Source organism: Hippoglossus stenolepis, chromosome 9 (assembly GCF_022539355.2).
Source record: "Hippoglossus stenolepis isolate QCI-W04-F060 chromosome 9, HSTE1.2, whole genome shotgun sequence".
NCBI lineage: Eukaryota > Metazoa > Chordata > Actinopteri > Pleuronectiformes > Pleuronectidae > Hippoglossus > Hippoglossus stenolepis.
In genome coordinates, this window is record NC_061491.1 from 16,367,637 (window position 1) to 16,385,148 (window position 17,512).

At 43.8% G+C, this 17,512-nt stretch overlaps 1 protein-coding gene across 7 annotated transcripts in view; it reads right to left on the reverse strand.

The window, feature by feature from the left end:
- Window positions 1-17,512, reverse strand: part of smtnb (smoothelin b) — a 50,236-nt gene that overhangs the window by 22,098 nt on the left and 10,626 nt on the right. For 6 of the 7 annotated variants that reach the window (XM_035165950.2, XM_035165954.2, XM_035165951.2 and 3 more), the window contains exons 2-6: window positions 12,398-12,555; window positions 10,704-10,782; window positions 10,535-10,613; window positions 9,570-9,649; window positions 1,419-1,518 (exon numbers count right to left, since the gene is read on the reverse strand). In XM_035165950.2, the coding sequence (XP_035021841.2) occupies window positions 1,419-1,518; window positions 9,570-9,649; window positions 10,535-10,613; window positions 10,704-10,782; window positions 12,398-12,555 (496 nt within the window). Of the gene's footprint in view, window positions 1-1,418; window positions 1,519-6,226; window positions 6,369-9,569; window positions 9,650-10,534; window positions 10,614-10,703; window positions 10,783-12,397; window positions 12,556-17,512 lie in introns of those variants that run through there. The other variant, XM_035165952.2, reaches the window with a different exon arrangement.

Below are 17,512 nucleotides of genomic sequence, written 5' to 3' on the forward strand. Positions count from 1 at the left end.
GATTTATATGCATGACAAGCGGCCTGATATTTATGGTAATGCACAAGATGCTCTTGTGCTCGGTCCTGCGTAAATTTTGAATTTGTATTATTGTCCAACTCGAGCAAGATTCTGTTATGGGAACTTGAGGCGCGTAGCACATTCCACTGAGAGTCTCTGCAAACACTTCATTTCCTAAATCATAGCCCTACCTGTTACAGTTTGCACAAGAACCCAGTACAGCTGGACATATGGTCATTGAGGTAAAGAATGTTAATGTGAGCCTTTTTTGTCCGAGAGGAAGAGGTACGCGTTCAATTTTCTGCTACTTTCCCTCTGCTGAAAACACATGAACCACGGGCCCACCCCGGCTACACTGTCCTGTCCCGACCACAAACGTCCTGTGTCTTGCTCAATTCGTGTCCTCCTTTGCTTTTCTACGGTGGTCTTTTTCTGGTCACCCCAGCTTCACCCTGGTTTAAATTGTAAGGCAGGGATAAATCAGGAACACTGGGAAGTTTCTGCGCCACGTCAAACCAACCTCAGCTCTGTTCTGGTATCAGCTTTATTTAGCAGAGGTGTGGCTGTTGGGTTTCCCTCCGTTGCTTCCCATAACCTCAAAGCCAACAGTCCAGGGTAAAACCAGGCCACACAGAATGACATTATCATGGCCGTCAACCTTCGGGCCTAATCAAGGTCAGCCCGGGCCAGAGCTTAGCTTAAAAGAGCTTAATTTTGTGTCCTATATGAAGGGGGTTGTCCAATTAATACTGAGGCAATTGAAATGTTACAAATTTCTGTCACCACATTTATGACTCGTCAACAATGCGTGTTTGTCATTTTACAAGCCATTCATCATCAGCTCTGGTTCATGCGCCTGCAAAGCTTCAAGGATTCCGGTGAAGGAAGCACATTCATTCCCTCCTGAAGGACTGCATTCATGCTACGTTATTAATGGTTGGTCTAACAGAGTGGTTAATGAAATTACCTCACACTTAGGAAGCCAAAGTCATTAAGCCTGTGGCTGTAAGTGACTCCAAACAGTTAATGAAGTCAGATGAAGGAGCTCAAAGATTCTGAGCTAATATGACCTCTTGACCGACACCTCGGGAGAATGGCTCCTTTAGGCTGAATATTTTAACAGGCAGCGAGGAGGAAATTGCATCAAGACGGATGTATGCAGACGCAGGTACACGCAACAGAGGTGGTCAGTGTTGGCTTCACGTCTGCAGTGCCGCTTAACCAGATTAAATCTTTAGGCGACTGTTTACAGTATATACAAGCTTTTGTTGATCATTGATCCAGAAAGAGTAGCATGTCCAAACATGCTCTAAATGTCACGTGCAGACACATTAAGTATCAACGCAGCCAGTGGGAGGATGGAACAACTGCTCCAGGAGACGTCCCGTGCAGTTTGGTGCCGAGTGAGTGTTTCTCACCTCTTCTCTGCAACTCTCTGCTCTGCTGCGTCTGCTGGCCGTGCTGCAACTCCCGGATCTGAGATCTGACACGCTCTCGATCACTGTGATTCTCCGTCTCCTGTGAGGACAAAACAGAAAAAACAGTCCAAAATCAGACATGCTGAGTGAACCTCAATTCAGCTGAAAAAGTTGACCATGTCTTTTGTATATCATGCACATATTCTCATATTTTCTGTATATATTCTCTGTATTCTTTATTTAATTGTATTGTTAATATTCTATTTTAAGGCCTATTTTATACTTTCACTTGTCTTATCTCAGATCACAAATGTCTTAAGCTATGTCTTAGGACAGCATCCAGCCACTTCCAAACTGCCAGCCCATTTCTCCAGAGTAAAGAAAATCATCTCTATGATCCTCTGTTTGAGGTCAGCTGGTGATAACAACAGGTTTCATGTTGGAGGTCGAGGTCACATGCTCCAGCCATGATGAGCAACAGGTTTGGCCAGCTGGAAAAGTAAAGATCCGTTTTATTTGTCATTGTATATGTCTGAGAGAGACGCCCTGGCAGTCAGAAGAGTCAACATAGATTCAACACATGGCTCAATGCTGGTATATCTTTGATTTATGATCTGAGTCGACTTGGGTAATTCCTTATTTCAAAATAAACTGCAGTCTAACAAAGTACTTCAGATGAAACAATGTATAATAATACATTTATTCCAAATGATATTCACCATATCAAATGTGCAACATTAACATTGAAGAAGGAAACCTTGCTAAAGAAGTCATTTCAGAACATCTTGATAATTCTGACGAGGGTAAATTAAATGTCAGTGTTTTCCAATGTTCAGTTACGGCTGACAGCACCTCCTGATAACTGGAATAAATCTTTAGCTCTGACACCACCTGCTGCTCCTTCCTCCACATTTTTACAACACACAACAAATGCTTGTTGCCCGCTGCGCTTTCTCTTGGAGAATTGCTTACTCTGCTAGCTTTGGTCCACCATGGTAATTATGTTGATTAAATAACTGAAAGGGCACAACTAACCACTGGAAACTGACTGATAAATGTTTCATTCCTATTCTTTTACTATGCAGTAAAAAAAGAAAGAACCTTTTCTGCAGCATCTCGGTGCCACTCTGCTCTGATAGTCACAGCGGGAGGGAGACCTCAGAGGACAGGCAGCAGTATTTTGGCATATGGAGAGGAAACGGGTGAGGTGCGGTGGGGGAGGACGGAGAGGGTAAGATGAAGAACTGCTATTGGGCCTCTGGTGTCTGACCTTGAGCTGCTCCACAGGAGAATCAGCTGCACAAATAATTCTCCTCCGAGCACGTGTGCACACACTCTTTAAATCACTCCCCCACATATTCTTAATCCACAACACCCTGAGGACTTAGAAACTTTTCTATTAAAGGGCAAAAAACTTGTGCGGAGCTTTAAGTGGTATGCATCATTCTGAACCGTATCACGGCACATAATCTGCTTAGAGGTGTTTTACAAGAGGCATCTGAGTTAAGAATAGACCAGCACACGTTTGGGTGGATCCTGGGAAAACAGACGGGCCGTGACCTTACACAATGAAAATATAATTATACTTAGACCAGATTTACAGCCTGACATTAATGCAAAAAGCTTCTGAAAACACATTCACAATCTCTCAAGCAAGCAAAGAAAGCACACACCCACACCACGCAATCAGTTCTCCATGTGTCAACAAGGTTATCCTCAACAAGAGACTGGTACAGTTGTCAGCAGCAGCGTGAAAATCTTATAAATTGCACCTTTGTGTTTTAAAGGCTTCTAATCAATGCAGTGTGTGATCAGAGAGAGGCAGAGAGTCAACGTGGAGACCAAGCACAAAGCCTGTTCCAACTTTAAACACAAGCGAGAGGTGTAAAATGAGACAAGGCTTTCTGCTCCACTGACTGTGACCTTCCCCACCTTGAGCAGATTACAGGGCAAAGCAGCTCAATCACCGAGGAGAAAATGTAATCAGACACGGTCGCAGGAGACGGCAGCACAAAAAGGAAAAGGTGAAACTGCTCGGGTTAACAAAGACACATGATTAAACTTTCAAAAATATTTATTTAGTAAAATAAGGTAAGTTGTTTTGCTAAAATTTTCCAAGAGAGAACAAGTTTCCTAAAAGGCACGATAGAGAAAACAAAAATCTAAATATGTAGGATAAGGTGCTCCACAGTGTCACTTTTCTTTCCTTCAAGATCCATGAATGAATGAATCTCTGGGAAATCAGAGAAAATGTCAAAAATGCTCTATCTCACAATGTTCTTCCCTGATCCCTCAGGAATAGATAAAATCGGCATTCACTACAGGTCAAAGGAGAAATGAGTAGACATGGGTTTTTAGTGGCTCTGATGGCAGTGATGGAAAAGTGACGCCCAAGTGAACGAGCTAAATGACAAGACAGCGAGGTGAAAGAGAGCACCTCAGTTTTTGGAGCGTTTGTGACATTGAACACAATGTACCGGTAGAAGAAAAATCACAGGAAGGCAAACTCCTCTGCTGGCAACGGGAAAGGAGTCAATCGACTTTTTAGCGGTTTACCAAAGTTTAAAAATCCTGTATATACCCACTTATTTTAGTGTGAAAGAAGTATAGAAGCCAGAGAGTGGTGCTAGAGATCAGACACTGGCAGATACAATGTCATGTCCTCAGACCAAATATTGCCCTAAGATGACACCGCCTGGAAAATGCAAACAAGGTCGGCCCAAAACAACAGAGCGGCGGACAGTGACGGCCGAGCTGAAAGAGATGGGTCTGACATGGGGACAGGCCCTGCACGATGCCCAGGACAGACCCAGATTCAGGCAGGTAGTCGATGCCTTATGCCCCTCAAGGGACATGGAGGATTCCTGACCCATACCGACACTGTCCTTCCACCAGGTTTCATGGAAAACAATCCAGTAGATTTAGTTTCATCTTGTTAACAAACAAACAAACAAATGGACAGGGGTGAAACCTAACCTCCTAGGGAGAGGTAGAAAAAAAAGAGGGCAGCACAGATTTAAGGGTATAAAAATGTCATTTCAGCTTTTCAAGACAATGGTAAAAGTTGCTGATGCAGTCTTGGAGACCGCAGGGGAAAGCGAAAACTTTTGTGGAATGCTCCTTTAATGAGTGATCCCAGTGTCTGATGAGGACACAGACAGTCCTCTGCAACAGCACCAAAGACTGGAGGCACTTCAGTGTTATAATGTGAGGAGGTCACACACTGAGGACACTTCTTTAGTGGAGTCACTCAAAGAGTCACCAGGAGATAATTGCGCTTCGGCCATAAACACAATTAGAGAGAACGAGTCTTTCCTCACCCGCTGCTCCTCTCCCTCTGCAGACCAGGAGTCAGACAGACAGCCGTCATTTCACAGCTCCCACCAAACCACAGGGAACATATTTCTCACAGACAGTGAGGCAGAGGGAAAAAAGGGAAGATAAAGTGGAACTGGAGACGCAGACCAGAACGCGGGACCTGCTGCCAGCCACCGAGCTGTCATTAGCGGCTTCGCCCTGGCCCCAACGTTCGGGGACCTGACAGAGTGGAACACCGACGCCGTCCCACTCCGACGCTCGCCTTAACCACTTGCCCCCATCTGGCATCAGGGGGCCTCTTTGTGTTGAGCTATAATTGCTAAATCTAAAACTCATAAACACAAAAACAACTGTCCTCTCTCTCGTGACCACAGCGAGGCGTGGGCCATCTGGACTCCTCTGAACCCTCAAAAATATAAAACAACAATGAGGCAGAGGCTGAGCCAGCGGTGAGGTTGCACACCTCCTCCACCATCGGTTCAGAGAGCAGAGATTAACAGCACATCAGAGTTTTAATGCTCCATTTTTCCATGAAAGGTAAATTCATCAGTCCCCATCACTGGTGAGGTCAGAATCATCTGAGGGTCTTCCACCATCCCTCCACGTGGAAGAGAGAAGACGAAACCTGGCAGCTCACTTTCCATTACTGCAGCCGGAGGAACCACACGCTCGGCTCACCTCCAATAATTGAAATAAAGTAGCTGGAATGAAGTAGCAATCATCTGGGTATCTCTCACACACACACACACACACACACACACACACACTTACACACACACAAACACACACACAGAGTCTGGAGTGAGGAAACCCACAGAAGAAGTCAGCACTGAGCCTCAGTCCCATCTTTACTTACTGCAAATCACCACATGCCACTCTCAGCTTTTCAAAGTGGATCTACTGTACTTTTTCCAAAGTCCGACCTATTGCAACGGCTTTAAGACAATTCAAGCTTTGCTCTTTCCACAGGTCTCGTCTTGCAACACGTTTATGATGAGATCAGGGAACAAACAAAAGTCTGTCTGGAGCTGAAACACACGCCCAGCACGCAGCCTACCTGTGCTCTCCCAGAACACCCAGATGACATGCAGACCTGCAGCCTCCAAGAGACAAGTTACCAAAATACATTTAAATCCAAAAAATATAAAAAATACTCATTAGTTATCTCATTTTGTTTTACATTCTTTCACTGCATTATTTTCTGTAAAGTTGTCCAATGAGCCAGTTTATTATCATGCATCATTAAGGTCAGCTGAAATGAATAAAAGGTGAATTAACAAAAAAAAAAAATGTACATTATGTACACAAACCTGAGAGTTAAACAGAGAGGCAGGCACGTCCCATTATTCTTCAAACAGACAGAAACAGATGTAGACAGATGTGGAATTATGTCTAACTGTTCTTTTAGTTGGAATAAAAAGAAGAAGAAAGTCAGAGAGGAGCTTTACGCCTGTGACACACAAGAGCAGGAAAATCAAAGTGACATTTACCTTCTCCTCACTGGACTGACTGCCTCTCTCTCTTCTCTCTCTTCTCTCTCTTCTCTCTCTTCTCTCTCTCTCTCTCCTCCCTCTCTCTCTAAGCAGTTACCCTATCGGAGTCAGGACGTTCACTATTCTGCCACTCTACTCCCTCAGCCACATCATACATACTCATACACACACACACAAAATACCAACAAGCCACTCCCTTGACTTCCCCTCCCTCCCATTCTGTCTCCACAGGGACCTGACCCCCACCACACACACACCCGCACACACACCCGCACACACACACACACACACACACACAGGTTAAAAGGGTTGCCTGGTTGACTCATTAACTTCTGACAAACTGCCATTACTGTGACCAAATTTGTCTTTATTTCTCTAACTGCTCTTGTTAAGACAAAGATATGTTAAGGCATCAAATCCTCATTAAAATCATCCGATATTTATTTTTTTTACACGGTTTTATCCTGAAATAATTAAAAAAAGATCCCTTACTCCTATTGGCATTTCTTTCCGCTCTATACGTATAATTAAATTCTTTATAAGCCGCTAGAGTACAGTTTCCCCGAAAGAGCAAAAGGAAACTTTTACCGTACCTCAGCTATGACATGTCAACCATGCCTATTAATAACAGTTCTTAAATTCTAATGGGAGTTGGATTCTGGTAAAATTCCACATGAATAACTACATTAGTACGTTAATAAACAGGCGCATACGCGATAAAGTTTCCCTCCTAAACGTACAATACGTAACTTCGGCTGTTTGGCGTCTCTCAATCAAAATAATTTGATGACATTGTGAAGCAGCATGGGATCATGAGAGTTGTTGTCTTTACCATCATTGCCAATCAAAATCTACCTGATGCGATTCAGGCACAAATCATGTTCTCAGATGAGGTAATGACGTTAATAACGACGATGAATAATCAGGATCCATTAAGACAGCCGACTGGCTAACAGTGTGTTTTTCCTTCGCCATGCATCATTTGCCCGGACGTTACAGCAGAGACAAGGAAAACCATGGGTAAAGAGGATATGACGCAATTTAAGGCGGCCAAACTGAAACGTACTATTGTTAAAAATATTTTCGATACTGTAAGTACACAAGTAGAGTGGCTCTTGGACATTTTAATGAAGAATTGTGACGTATAATAGCTTTAACTTTTTGTCACACAAGCTCTTGAGCTGGGGTTTGTCTCAGGCTGCCGTCATATTGCATGTTGTGTGTTTGGCTTTTGTGTGTTTGGCTGTTGTGTGTTCGGCTGTTGTGTGTTCGGCTGCTGTGGAAGCCTATCAGGGACCTCCATCTGCAGAGAGACAATCGCTCTCAGCTCAAAGAGATCCGCTGCTGTGATGTGAGTGGAAGGAGCCCTGCTGCTGCTGCGGGCCGATGTTGTTTTTGGCCACGTACCCACTCCAGTGCAGACTAGACTGCTGAGACACAGCTGGTGGGGTGCCTGTCTGTCCAACCCCCCCACACACACACACACACACACACACACACTATCCAGATCTTCAACACCCACCCTCTCATCCATCACACCACCTGTGGTTCACAAACCCACCACCGTACGACTCGGCCGTCTGACAGGAAGTGAGGTAAAAGGCTTGAATGCCAGAGCATCCTGTGACGTCAACATCCTATCATCACTTCCCATCTGAGGAGAAAACACAAACACACCCGGGAATGCACGCAAGCGAAGCATACGAAAAAATACTATGGCGAAAAAAACGGTTTCTTACGCATGAACAACCAGAACATGGAGCACTGATAAAGCAACTGATTGTATTTTCTCTCAAAGCGTAGACACAGTGTTGTAAGCGTTTCTTCACTTTAATCACTCAGAGGCTTGGTTACAACAGCGGTGCACGCACACAGTAAGAATTAACTTTGTTTTTTTCTCCATAGAGATCTCATCGACTGGAAACAGAGCATTCATTTAATAAAAAAGGAGAAATAAAGCTCAGTGATCAAACACAGCCGATAAGATAACACCAGGCAGTCAAGTCTCTTCACATCATGATCTCTGCAACAACCATATAATTCAATCTGTTGCACTGGAAGAGACAGAAGAAAACACAGTCTTGTTTGTCCTCCTCTAGAGGGACAATCAGCTGTGAGGAGGACGTCTGGCGTTACAGAGCGACTGCGGAGGGATTCACAGAGATGGTCGTCAAAATGTAATTACCTCCGACAAGGAGGTTAGGTTTTTGTCTGCATTTGTTTGGTAGTTAGCAGGAATATCCAAAAACTGCTCAGGCGATTTCCATCAAATTCTCTGGAGAGGTGGAGCATGAACCGAGGAAGAGCTCATTAAATTTTGGAATCTGACTGGGTGGGGGGATACAAGATTTTTTAAAAAACCTTTTATAACATTGTGAAATGTTTTTCAACATCTTGGTTGATTTCTCAGAAAATAATTTATTGATCTTGATGAAAAATATCAGACACGTTTGTGGGGGTTGATATTTTTGAGTGTGGGTAATTTGGTTTAGTTTAGACAACATAAATACGAACTAAATATGTAAAATCAAAAGATGCATGTGGGGTGTAGTAGAAATCAGTGATGTCATTTATGGAAACTACACTGAAATATATCAATAAGATAAAACGCAAAACAACCTCAATACGCGTAGAATACAAATTTGACTTATTTTAGTATGACGGAAAAAAATGCAGAGAGGGGAGAAAATATTCTTTATAGAATGAATAACAGACATAACATCTAAATAAAAATCCAGCACTAGTAAATTTAAATGTGGTTTCATAAGGAGACTTTTTAACCATTGATTAAACCCAATCACTGTCAATGCTTAAAGTAAAAGCCTGTGCTGACAGATGCAAGATGACAACGGCAGAGAAGCTTCCTGTCAGAAGCTTTTCACTGCCTTCACTAAACTCCAGGCAGGTCAGAGTCAATTTTATCTCTCTCCACATACTCGTCCAGAAACCAGGATAAGGACGTTGAAACAAAACGCATTCCTTGCCTCGTGGTATAGCCTCTGCATGTATTTTCCTGTGTGTCTGTGTGTGCGAGTTGCAGCCGCATTAATGACACACTGTGTGACTCAAGTCACAATGCTTGTTGTTGTTTGCTGCATTCCTGGTTGTGGCAGCAGAGAAACCTCGGCGGTCTGCGTTACCATGCAAACAGACTCAGCACCCACAAATTGCTCCCTGCTCAGTTCATTCTTGCAAATGGAAGCTGACAGGAGTGCACGTTAAATCTGAGATAGTTTACCCATCAGCTGTAATGGTGGTGATGAACATAATGCATTTGTTTCTTGCTGTGACATTCAATTATCTCTACAATGATTACTTTATTAAACTCTGCTGTACTCACTCCAATTCCCATGATGCCCTGGGGCTCCGAGCTCTCAGGATCCAGGCAGCGACTGGGAGCTTTAACCCTCTCCACAGTCCCTAAAACACAGGCAGCATTGCTCAGACAATAATCAGAATTGAATAGATGACAAACAAATAGACTATACAGGGTGGACGTGGCTCACATATTTGTGTGTGTGTCACCGTGTCAGTGCATCACAGTGTTTCAGACTGACAGGGGCCTCACACAGACCAGACAGGGCTGAGGAATGAAAGGAATCCACTATCTGATCCAGTATCATAGGTAGATCTACCACAGAGACGATGGCCACACCAGACAGGCTGCTATCTGTCCCTTGTGATATATGCACACACGCTCAGTAACAATGTGTATTTATCCCCAGAGTTAAAAAAAAAAACTATATGTATATATTTATTTTGGAATAACTTCAAACCAGCCGTTAAAAAGTTTTGGCAGTTCACAGTAATTTCATCAGGCCAATCAGAGACAGACTTTGGTGCCAAAATAAATATAATCCCTGAGTTTAATGCACTCTGAAGCAGTGACATCTAGAATATCGCAACATATTAGGAATGTTTTTTTTTCCTTGTGGTGACACATTCTTAAATAAAAATCTAGTTATGGCCCATTTAATTCTGACATTGTGACCTTTAACTTTATTTTTAAAGCTTCATCTTCGGGCTTATTATTTTAAGTGTCAAAATGAATTGTCCTTAAAGTGGGGTCACATCCAAGTCAAAACATTTTGTCCTAATCAGTGAAAAGACTCATGAAGTGCGCCAACCCTCACATCAATGTTCTGGACATTTTCCTATTGTTGTGACACGGAGAATCTCCTGCTGCGTTCTTAATATGTGAAAATGCACACTGGAAAATGTCTGAACTCAATTTCCCATAGTTCATGTCTAAAAACGGTGATAATGTCACAGCTTGACTCGGCTTTCTCAAACAGCTGGACTCACCTTGCTGCTGTTCATCTCGGATCTGTCGGATGGCTGCTCTAATCATCTTCCTCTCCTCGTATTCGCCGGCGGCACGGAGCTTCATGCAAAACACACACAAGATCTCAGTCTACAGAGCACGAGGCTGCAGTGTCACCATGTGTTACTATTTTAGTTCATCAACACTCACCATTTTCGTGAGCTCGTCAATGTCCTGGATCGACTGGAGTTTTCGTGACAGTATGTCCAAGTTTTCATTAGATTCTGACCTGAGAGAAAGAGACGGTCAAGTGGTTAAATGTTTTTTATTATGAATGACCATAACTGGACAAGTGATAAGTTGGTTGTCATAGTATCTTAAAATAGCAGACTCCGATCTGAGGCTTCAGTGTATGTGTGAAAGGCAGCAGGAGACAGATTCAAGATAACACAGTTTTCTTGGCCAGAAGAAAAACCATCAGAGGAAAAACAGTGTGGAAAAAGTGATGCCGAGCCATAAGAGATTTGACAGCAGTGACACACAGCGCCTGAAAAAGGCTTCTCTCATCCATCCTCCATTCTTTCAGTCTCGTATTTCACCAGTTTCACTACTTGCTTTAATGTTGGTTTCTATTACTAATACACTCCTCCAGTTCTCTCATTATCCTCGCTTCCCTCCACTCGTTGTAAACGGATGTGTGGCATGCTGGAATGGAATCTTTCACATTCCTCCACGGGAAAGGAGAGGCACGGGGTAATGCAACTTTCAGATGGGTCCGTAAGACTGTGTGTGTATTAACGTGTGTGCACGTGCATGCATTTGCTGCAGCAGGTAGGCCTCCTGTTGCAGCTCCAGTGAGGCTTCGCCTTTGTTATTGTAACACAAGTCATCCGAGAGCAGCGATGGATGGAAATGATTAGGCCTCTGTATTAATTCAGCCCAACCCAGCCACTGGTCTTAATAAGATTCAGTTACGGAGAAAGACGACTGCAGGAGGTCGGGTCTCCTCTTCATAACCAGTAGTGTTAAATCTTGACTGTGCTCCACACCAGATGTTGGGATTGTTCCACAGCTTTGAACTGGAGCCAGGTTTAAATTAACACCTGTAAAGTTACTCGGGCCGTCCCATTGTGAGGAGCTCAGGATTTCATACCCACAGAGAGGAAACTTAAGACCATCAAAAGGTTCAAATTCCCATACCATATAATTTATGTGATTTTGTTGTTAACTATGTCTCAGGAGAGCCAAATGTTTTTTGCAAATTAACTGTTAAATAGGCATTTATATAATGAAGCTAGGAGAGACTGTTAAATGTTTTTAATGTTACTCCCATGACATGAATGCTGACTGATAATCTGACATAAGGATACAATTACTGTAAATTGTAAACATAAGATGTGTGAGTGTTTTCTAAGCATCTACAGTTCTACTCACTGTGTGCCGTTTGTCATTAGGACAGGTCTTAGTGTGTGTGTACATGGACTAGTACTCCCATTAGGGGAGGTCTGAATTATAGACCTTGTGCAGTTTGGACATTTTGGTCAGTCATCACATCTTTAACGGGCTGTTTGAGAGTTAAAACTTGGCTTTAAAGGTTCCGGTTAGATTTAGGTTTTATCTTAGGGTCATGATAATGGTTGGGGTTTGACATTTAGGGATTGCGCCATGTCAGTGAGTGTCGCAGAGACAGAAGTAGGTATAGAAGTTAAAGACAGGAAAATATTCGGAATATTGGGTCTAGATGTTTTGCCGTTCACATATGACATTTTCCTCCTGTATTCTCACGTGGACTCACTCGGACACTTTACTAGGGGGTTGGCAGGGAAATTTCAGGAAAGGGTCCAGACTCGAGTGCATGTCTGAAAGCAGCTCATGTGTATCTGTGCGTTTGTGTGTGCTCTTACCTGTGCTGGTTCTCCTTGTCCTCCTGCTGTTTGAGGCGTGTGGGTCGAAATCTCTTGCTGGCCAGAGCGGCTTCCATGTCCTCGATCTCCCTCGTCCTCAGCTCCCGGATGGCTGAACGGATGAGTCGTCTCTCGTCCAGATCCACGGTTCCATCCAGCTGCACGCAAAACACAAAGATAGACAAACACAAAACAGGACGTGAGACGAATACAAGTGTGCTATCACAGCAGGACGCCTCACAGAGAGCGAAAGATTTGGCTTGCTAATATGAGGTACTTGTCATTCTTATATTTGCATCCATGAGTGAGTGCACCACAAGAATCTGCTCCTAAAGGGTCACAGGCTTGTTCTCAGTGTAAGTACAGGGCGGTCAATAAGCTGAGCTGCAGGGTTCTTGGGTCAAAATACAAGTCGCAGCGAAGGCTTCTTTCAGATGCCCTCTGTAATTAACCCTGCCAAACAAGGACAGCAAGGCACTGGTTCACAAGCGGGGGCAGACTTTATCCAATGTGGCCTCACAAACACACACACAGCTGTCAAATAGAAAAACAGTGTCCTGAAAAGTTCAGGGATCCACCTTCACGTGAACTCCATTTGTCATTTTTAATTATGCCAGCTTAATCCGAGTCACTTCTGACAGATGATAAATGCGAACAGCAGTAAAGCATGTAGGACAAATCTCGGCTGAACCTCTCTGGCTTACTTTTAAATGTGAGTTACAGGTACAGCAGGGCCAGCGGACAGCTTATAGACAGGTGATGACATGTGATCCGACTGCGCTTATGTGAAAAGACGGGACCACCTGAGCGAGGAGCCGAGGATGAGAAACAGCTGGTGCTCGGCTACAAGAGAGAAGCGCGTTCTGCTCTCTAAGGTCGACTTATCAGCCAGGTGTCTTCTTCTCTGGCTGTTTTTCATCCTGGTGGAACAGTAGCTTTGTCGCAGGAGGCCTCAGAGACACAGACATTGAAGTGGCTCACTTTAAACACTCACTAAACCATGTCATCGCTCGAGTGACTATTACTTAAAGGGTTTACATTTTGTCAAGGAAAAAGAGGAGTAATTAAGGCTTGTGAGTGTGTGTGTAAAGCACGCCTGCAGACAGACACATGGATGCTTTCAAGTGGGCAGCTGCTGTGAACATATGAGGGTAGAGGGAGTCCTCTGCTGTCAAATGGGAGACGTCTCTCTCCTTTGGTCAACAGCGGGAACCTGTCATCACATGCAGAGATGAGCCGCTCTGCTGGCAGGCTTCTCTTATAAACCTCACCCTCAAACACACACACCCACACCCACACACACACACGTTAAGGTTCCCTGCTGCACCAGTTAAAACCTGCCGAGTTAAGACACAAACCTTTGTAATGCCTACCGCCTTCAAATAAAAGGAAGCTGGATGTGGTTGCTAAGCTGAGCCGTACACCCTGGTGAGGTGAAAAACTGGGTTGATGTGCTCCCCCTGCTGGGCCCAGAGGATGAGGAAGAGAAGGGAGGAAGGAGGGGGGTCTTACAACACATGAGGAGGGCCAGTGGTTTTTAAAGTCTTGCTGTGGTTTGTCAAAATATGCAGCCCAAGCTGCACTCGCTCAGAGGGGCTCTCCTATATACTGTAATTTGTGGAAATTTAAAGTGCTGAGCTGACTGAAAAGAATGAGTAAGAGGAGAAAGTGCTCAGGGGAAAAAAAGGCCCAAAGAAAAGGATATGAGAAAGGAGGAGGGGAGGGGAGAGCAGACAAAGTGAAAGAGGGGAAAAATGAAAATGAGTAGCTAGACCTCGGTATGCCTAAAAATGGGCAGATGAGAAATGGGTGGGAAAGGTCCGGGCCGCACTCAGGTCATTCCTCACATTCCTGCTGACTCACAAGGAAAGGAGTTGGAAGTGTAATCATCGTCTGACTTTGGGTCCAACCCAGCAGTGATGAGGTGATACGACGGCCACGAGCCACAGTGTCAGGTTTTGATTGTGATGCAAGAAGGTAACGAGAGGAGAGAGGAAATGTTCAGTCCGATCACTGTCTCTCTCACACATACACACACACAAACACACACACTAAACAAACACTTAGGGAGCCGTCTGTTATCACACTCCCAGGCCCACTACTGAACCAACGTCATGGTGCGATTACACTCCCCAAATGCTGCCAAGTTTTAGGACGGACTGATTTATGTATTTATACATTATTGAGATGTAAGAGAACAGCCTCAGGCCTGGGCCTCAGTTCAAAAACAGTAACTTCTGCTTGGCATTTAATAACAGGCTGTGTTTTGCTGCACATATCAGATATATCCGATAAAAGCCAAAAGGAAAATGTTTTTTTTTTTAAATAAATGGACAAACTCAGAGCATGTGACAGATGGCAGAACTGTCCAGATCAGTTTCACTAATCTTTTCAAACAGAAGCAATTAGTCATGATGTGGTGATAAGAGATGAAAAACATTTAGCAGCACTTTGAAGCTTGCCTGCTCTAACAACTCAACCAGCAGCAGTTCATGTTTACATGTTTTTTTAAACGGACCAATCAGCGGACACATGGCTGCACCATGCATGTTGAATTGATTGGCTGCAGGATTCATACACTAGATCCAACGGGCCAATCCGGCTGGCACAAGGCCAGCGGCTGTAACTGACTTTTCCTTTACGTGTTTGAAAAGGACCAATGACCACTAGCTCCACAGGAAAGTAACGAGCGGGTGTGACTCAAGCTAATAAACCACACCTTGAAGTTGGGCGCCTGCCAAAGAAAACAGAAGAACTGTTAAAGAGCCAGAGACGGAAACACACGGTCACCCGGAAACGGTGCGTTTGACAAAAGTCCCACATGACAGTGGCCTTTACAGTGAGTGATCTGTGCTCAGAGGAGGAGGAGGAGGAGGGGGGCAGTAAAAATCAATGAAGTTACTCAGTGACAGCACCGTTCACCAAGGGCCGTTGCCCCAAAGGCATTTTTCAAACCAGCCCACAGGCGTCTGAGTATCCGAGTGCCACGGTGGCTCCAAATAACAACACCGTGACCCAGAGAGCAGCCGTTGTACCTAGACAGAAGCAGCTTTTCACACAGTGTTGCTTTAGCTGCTAACAGACGTATGAGTCAGAAATCACACACATACACACAAGTGTTATGTTTTACAGTAAATACGCCGTCACTGAGACTTCGGCGAACTGTCAGCACCTGTAATGACGGCAGGGGAATGGTCATATCACGCTCTGCTCCGCTGACTGAAGACTCGTCACCGTCACACCTGTCGACTTCTGCAAAGTCACCTGACGCACTGAGACAGGACGGAGGAAGTGGATAAGATTGACGGGGTGAGGACAGATGAGGCAATCCTGTATAGAAACTGGGGAGGTCGCTTAAGAGGGGTATTACTTACTTACTGAATCAAGAGATGACCTTATTTGGCATGAATTCTACTGTGGTGAAAAGCAGGATACAAACTAAATTAAATGTTTTTGATGCATCACGGGCAGGCTTGCTAAGGCATGTGCCATGCCGTAGCTCCATTTGACTCACGTCCTGCCCAGCAGAGGCTTCCTATGAAGTCCAACCCACAAACCTATCTTAAGGCATTCGACGAAGAAGCAGCTCAATCAATCACGGCCAATTAGAGAGTGTTCGTGGTTTAGCAGTAATCCGACCAGCTGGCGGCGGACGCACTTCTGAGGACAGCAACTCTCTCTGAACTCCTCCGCCACACATGAGAGATGCAGTTTACAGATGCAGAGAGTTTAAAAAGGTTCAGTGTATTGTGCCTCAGAGGGAAACGTGGTAAGAATACAGCAGGAACTCAAAAGATCCTCCTCAAAACATACTGAGTCAGTATGATTGGGTCCACACAACACGCACACTGTACCTGTGGGTGCAGCACTGTAACAGGATTATGTTAAAGCTGTGGGAGTGAAATAAGACAGAGCACTCAGCTAAAGTGGCGTGCAAATAGAAAGAAAATACTGCACAAGCTCAGATTTGAATAAATCACACCCCTCTATACCGACTGATTCATTAGAGCATTAGTCATGGCAATACATAGCATTACAGATTCTTTCTGAGCCGCTCAAACATGGATTATTGGTAATGAGACGATTATAACGTCCAGGCTCTGTCTTCTGCTTTTTATATGTGTCTGTGCACTATAGGCTGAGTAGTTAAACATGTTAGTTTACATGATATATGATCTGACTTTAACATCTAGTTTTTGTTTTACAAAAGATACACTCGTCACCGAGGATCACAAAGAGGATCACTGAACGCCCAGCCAGATTCTTTAATCGGGTGTTTTTGGATTTAACTTAATCTAATCTAAATCACGGTTGTGTAACCACCAAAGGCTGTGATCTAATTCAATCAAAATTGTGCGTGTGTGAGTGCGACAACCTATTCTTTGTTTGTGTGCAATCTGCTCATTATCCAGGGCCATAATAAAAGAGATGACCTATCAGTCTCTGTTTAGGCAGTGAAGCGTGTGCAGTGGTCAAATGACCGTCCGGTGAGCAGACCAGACCGACACGGATGCCACCAAGCAAGCTGACGCTGAACTGAAAAAGAAAAACACTACAAAACAATACCTCTGATAAAAACAATAAGTGATATTTCCAGTTAAGAAAGACAGTGAAGAGAAAACTGAAAACAAGCCTGTGAGCCAAAGAAAACAAATCAGCTGGGTTAGGCCAAGTCCTCTCAGAGAAAAAAAGAAATCAATGACTCCATAAAGTACCGCTAAGTTATAAATAAAACAGTACTGTATGAATTTGGCCTTTGGAGTTTGTATGTCCGAGTTGAGACATTTCAAAATTCAAACTGTCTTTGATAAATAAACAAGTGGTCTCATGAGACCACTTGTTTATTATATCACATCAAATTGTGCTATTATCAAATAAAAATATTTTTCCTGTATTGCCATGACTTGAGTTTGTTTCAGTTTTTTTTTTCTACAACCACGTGATGTATATTTAGAAATTTAACATTTAAAAAGTTTAGCTTCATTTGTTTGATGACAAAAAGGGTTTGAAACATGAATATTCCTCAGACAGGTTTTTAGGAAAATCATACAAACAAACTAAGATGAATATCACAAAATTTCAAATAATAGCCCTACATTCTAGAGTGTCCCTGCC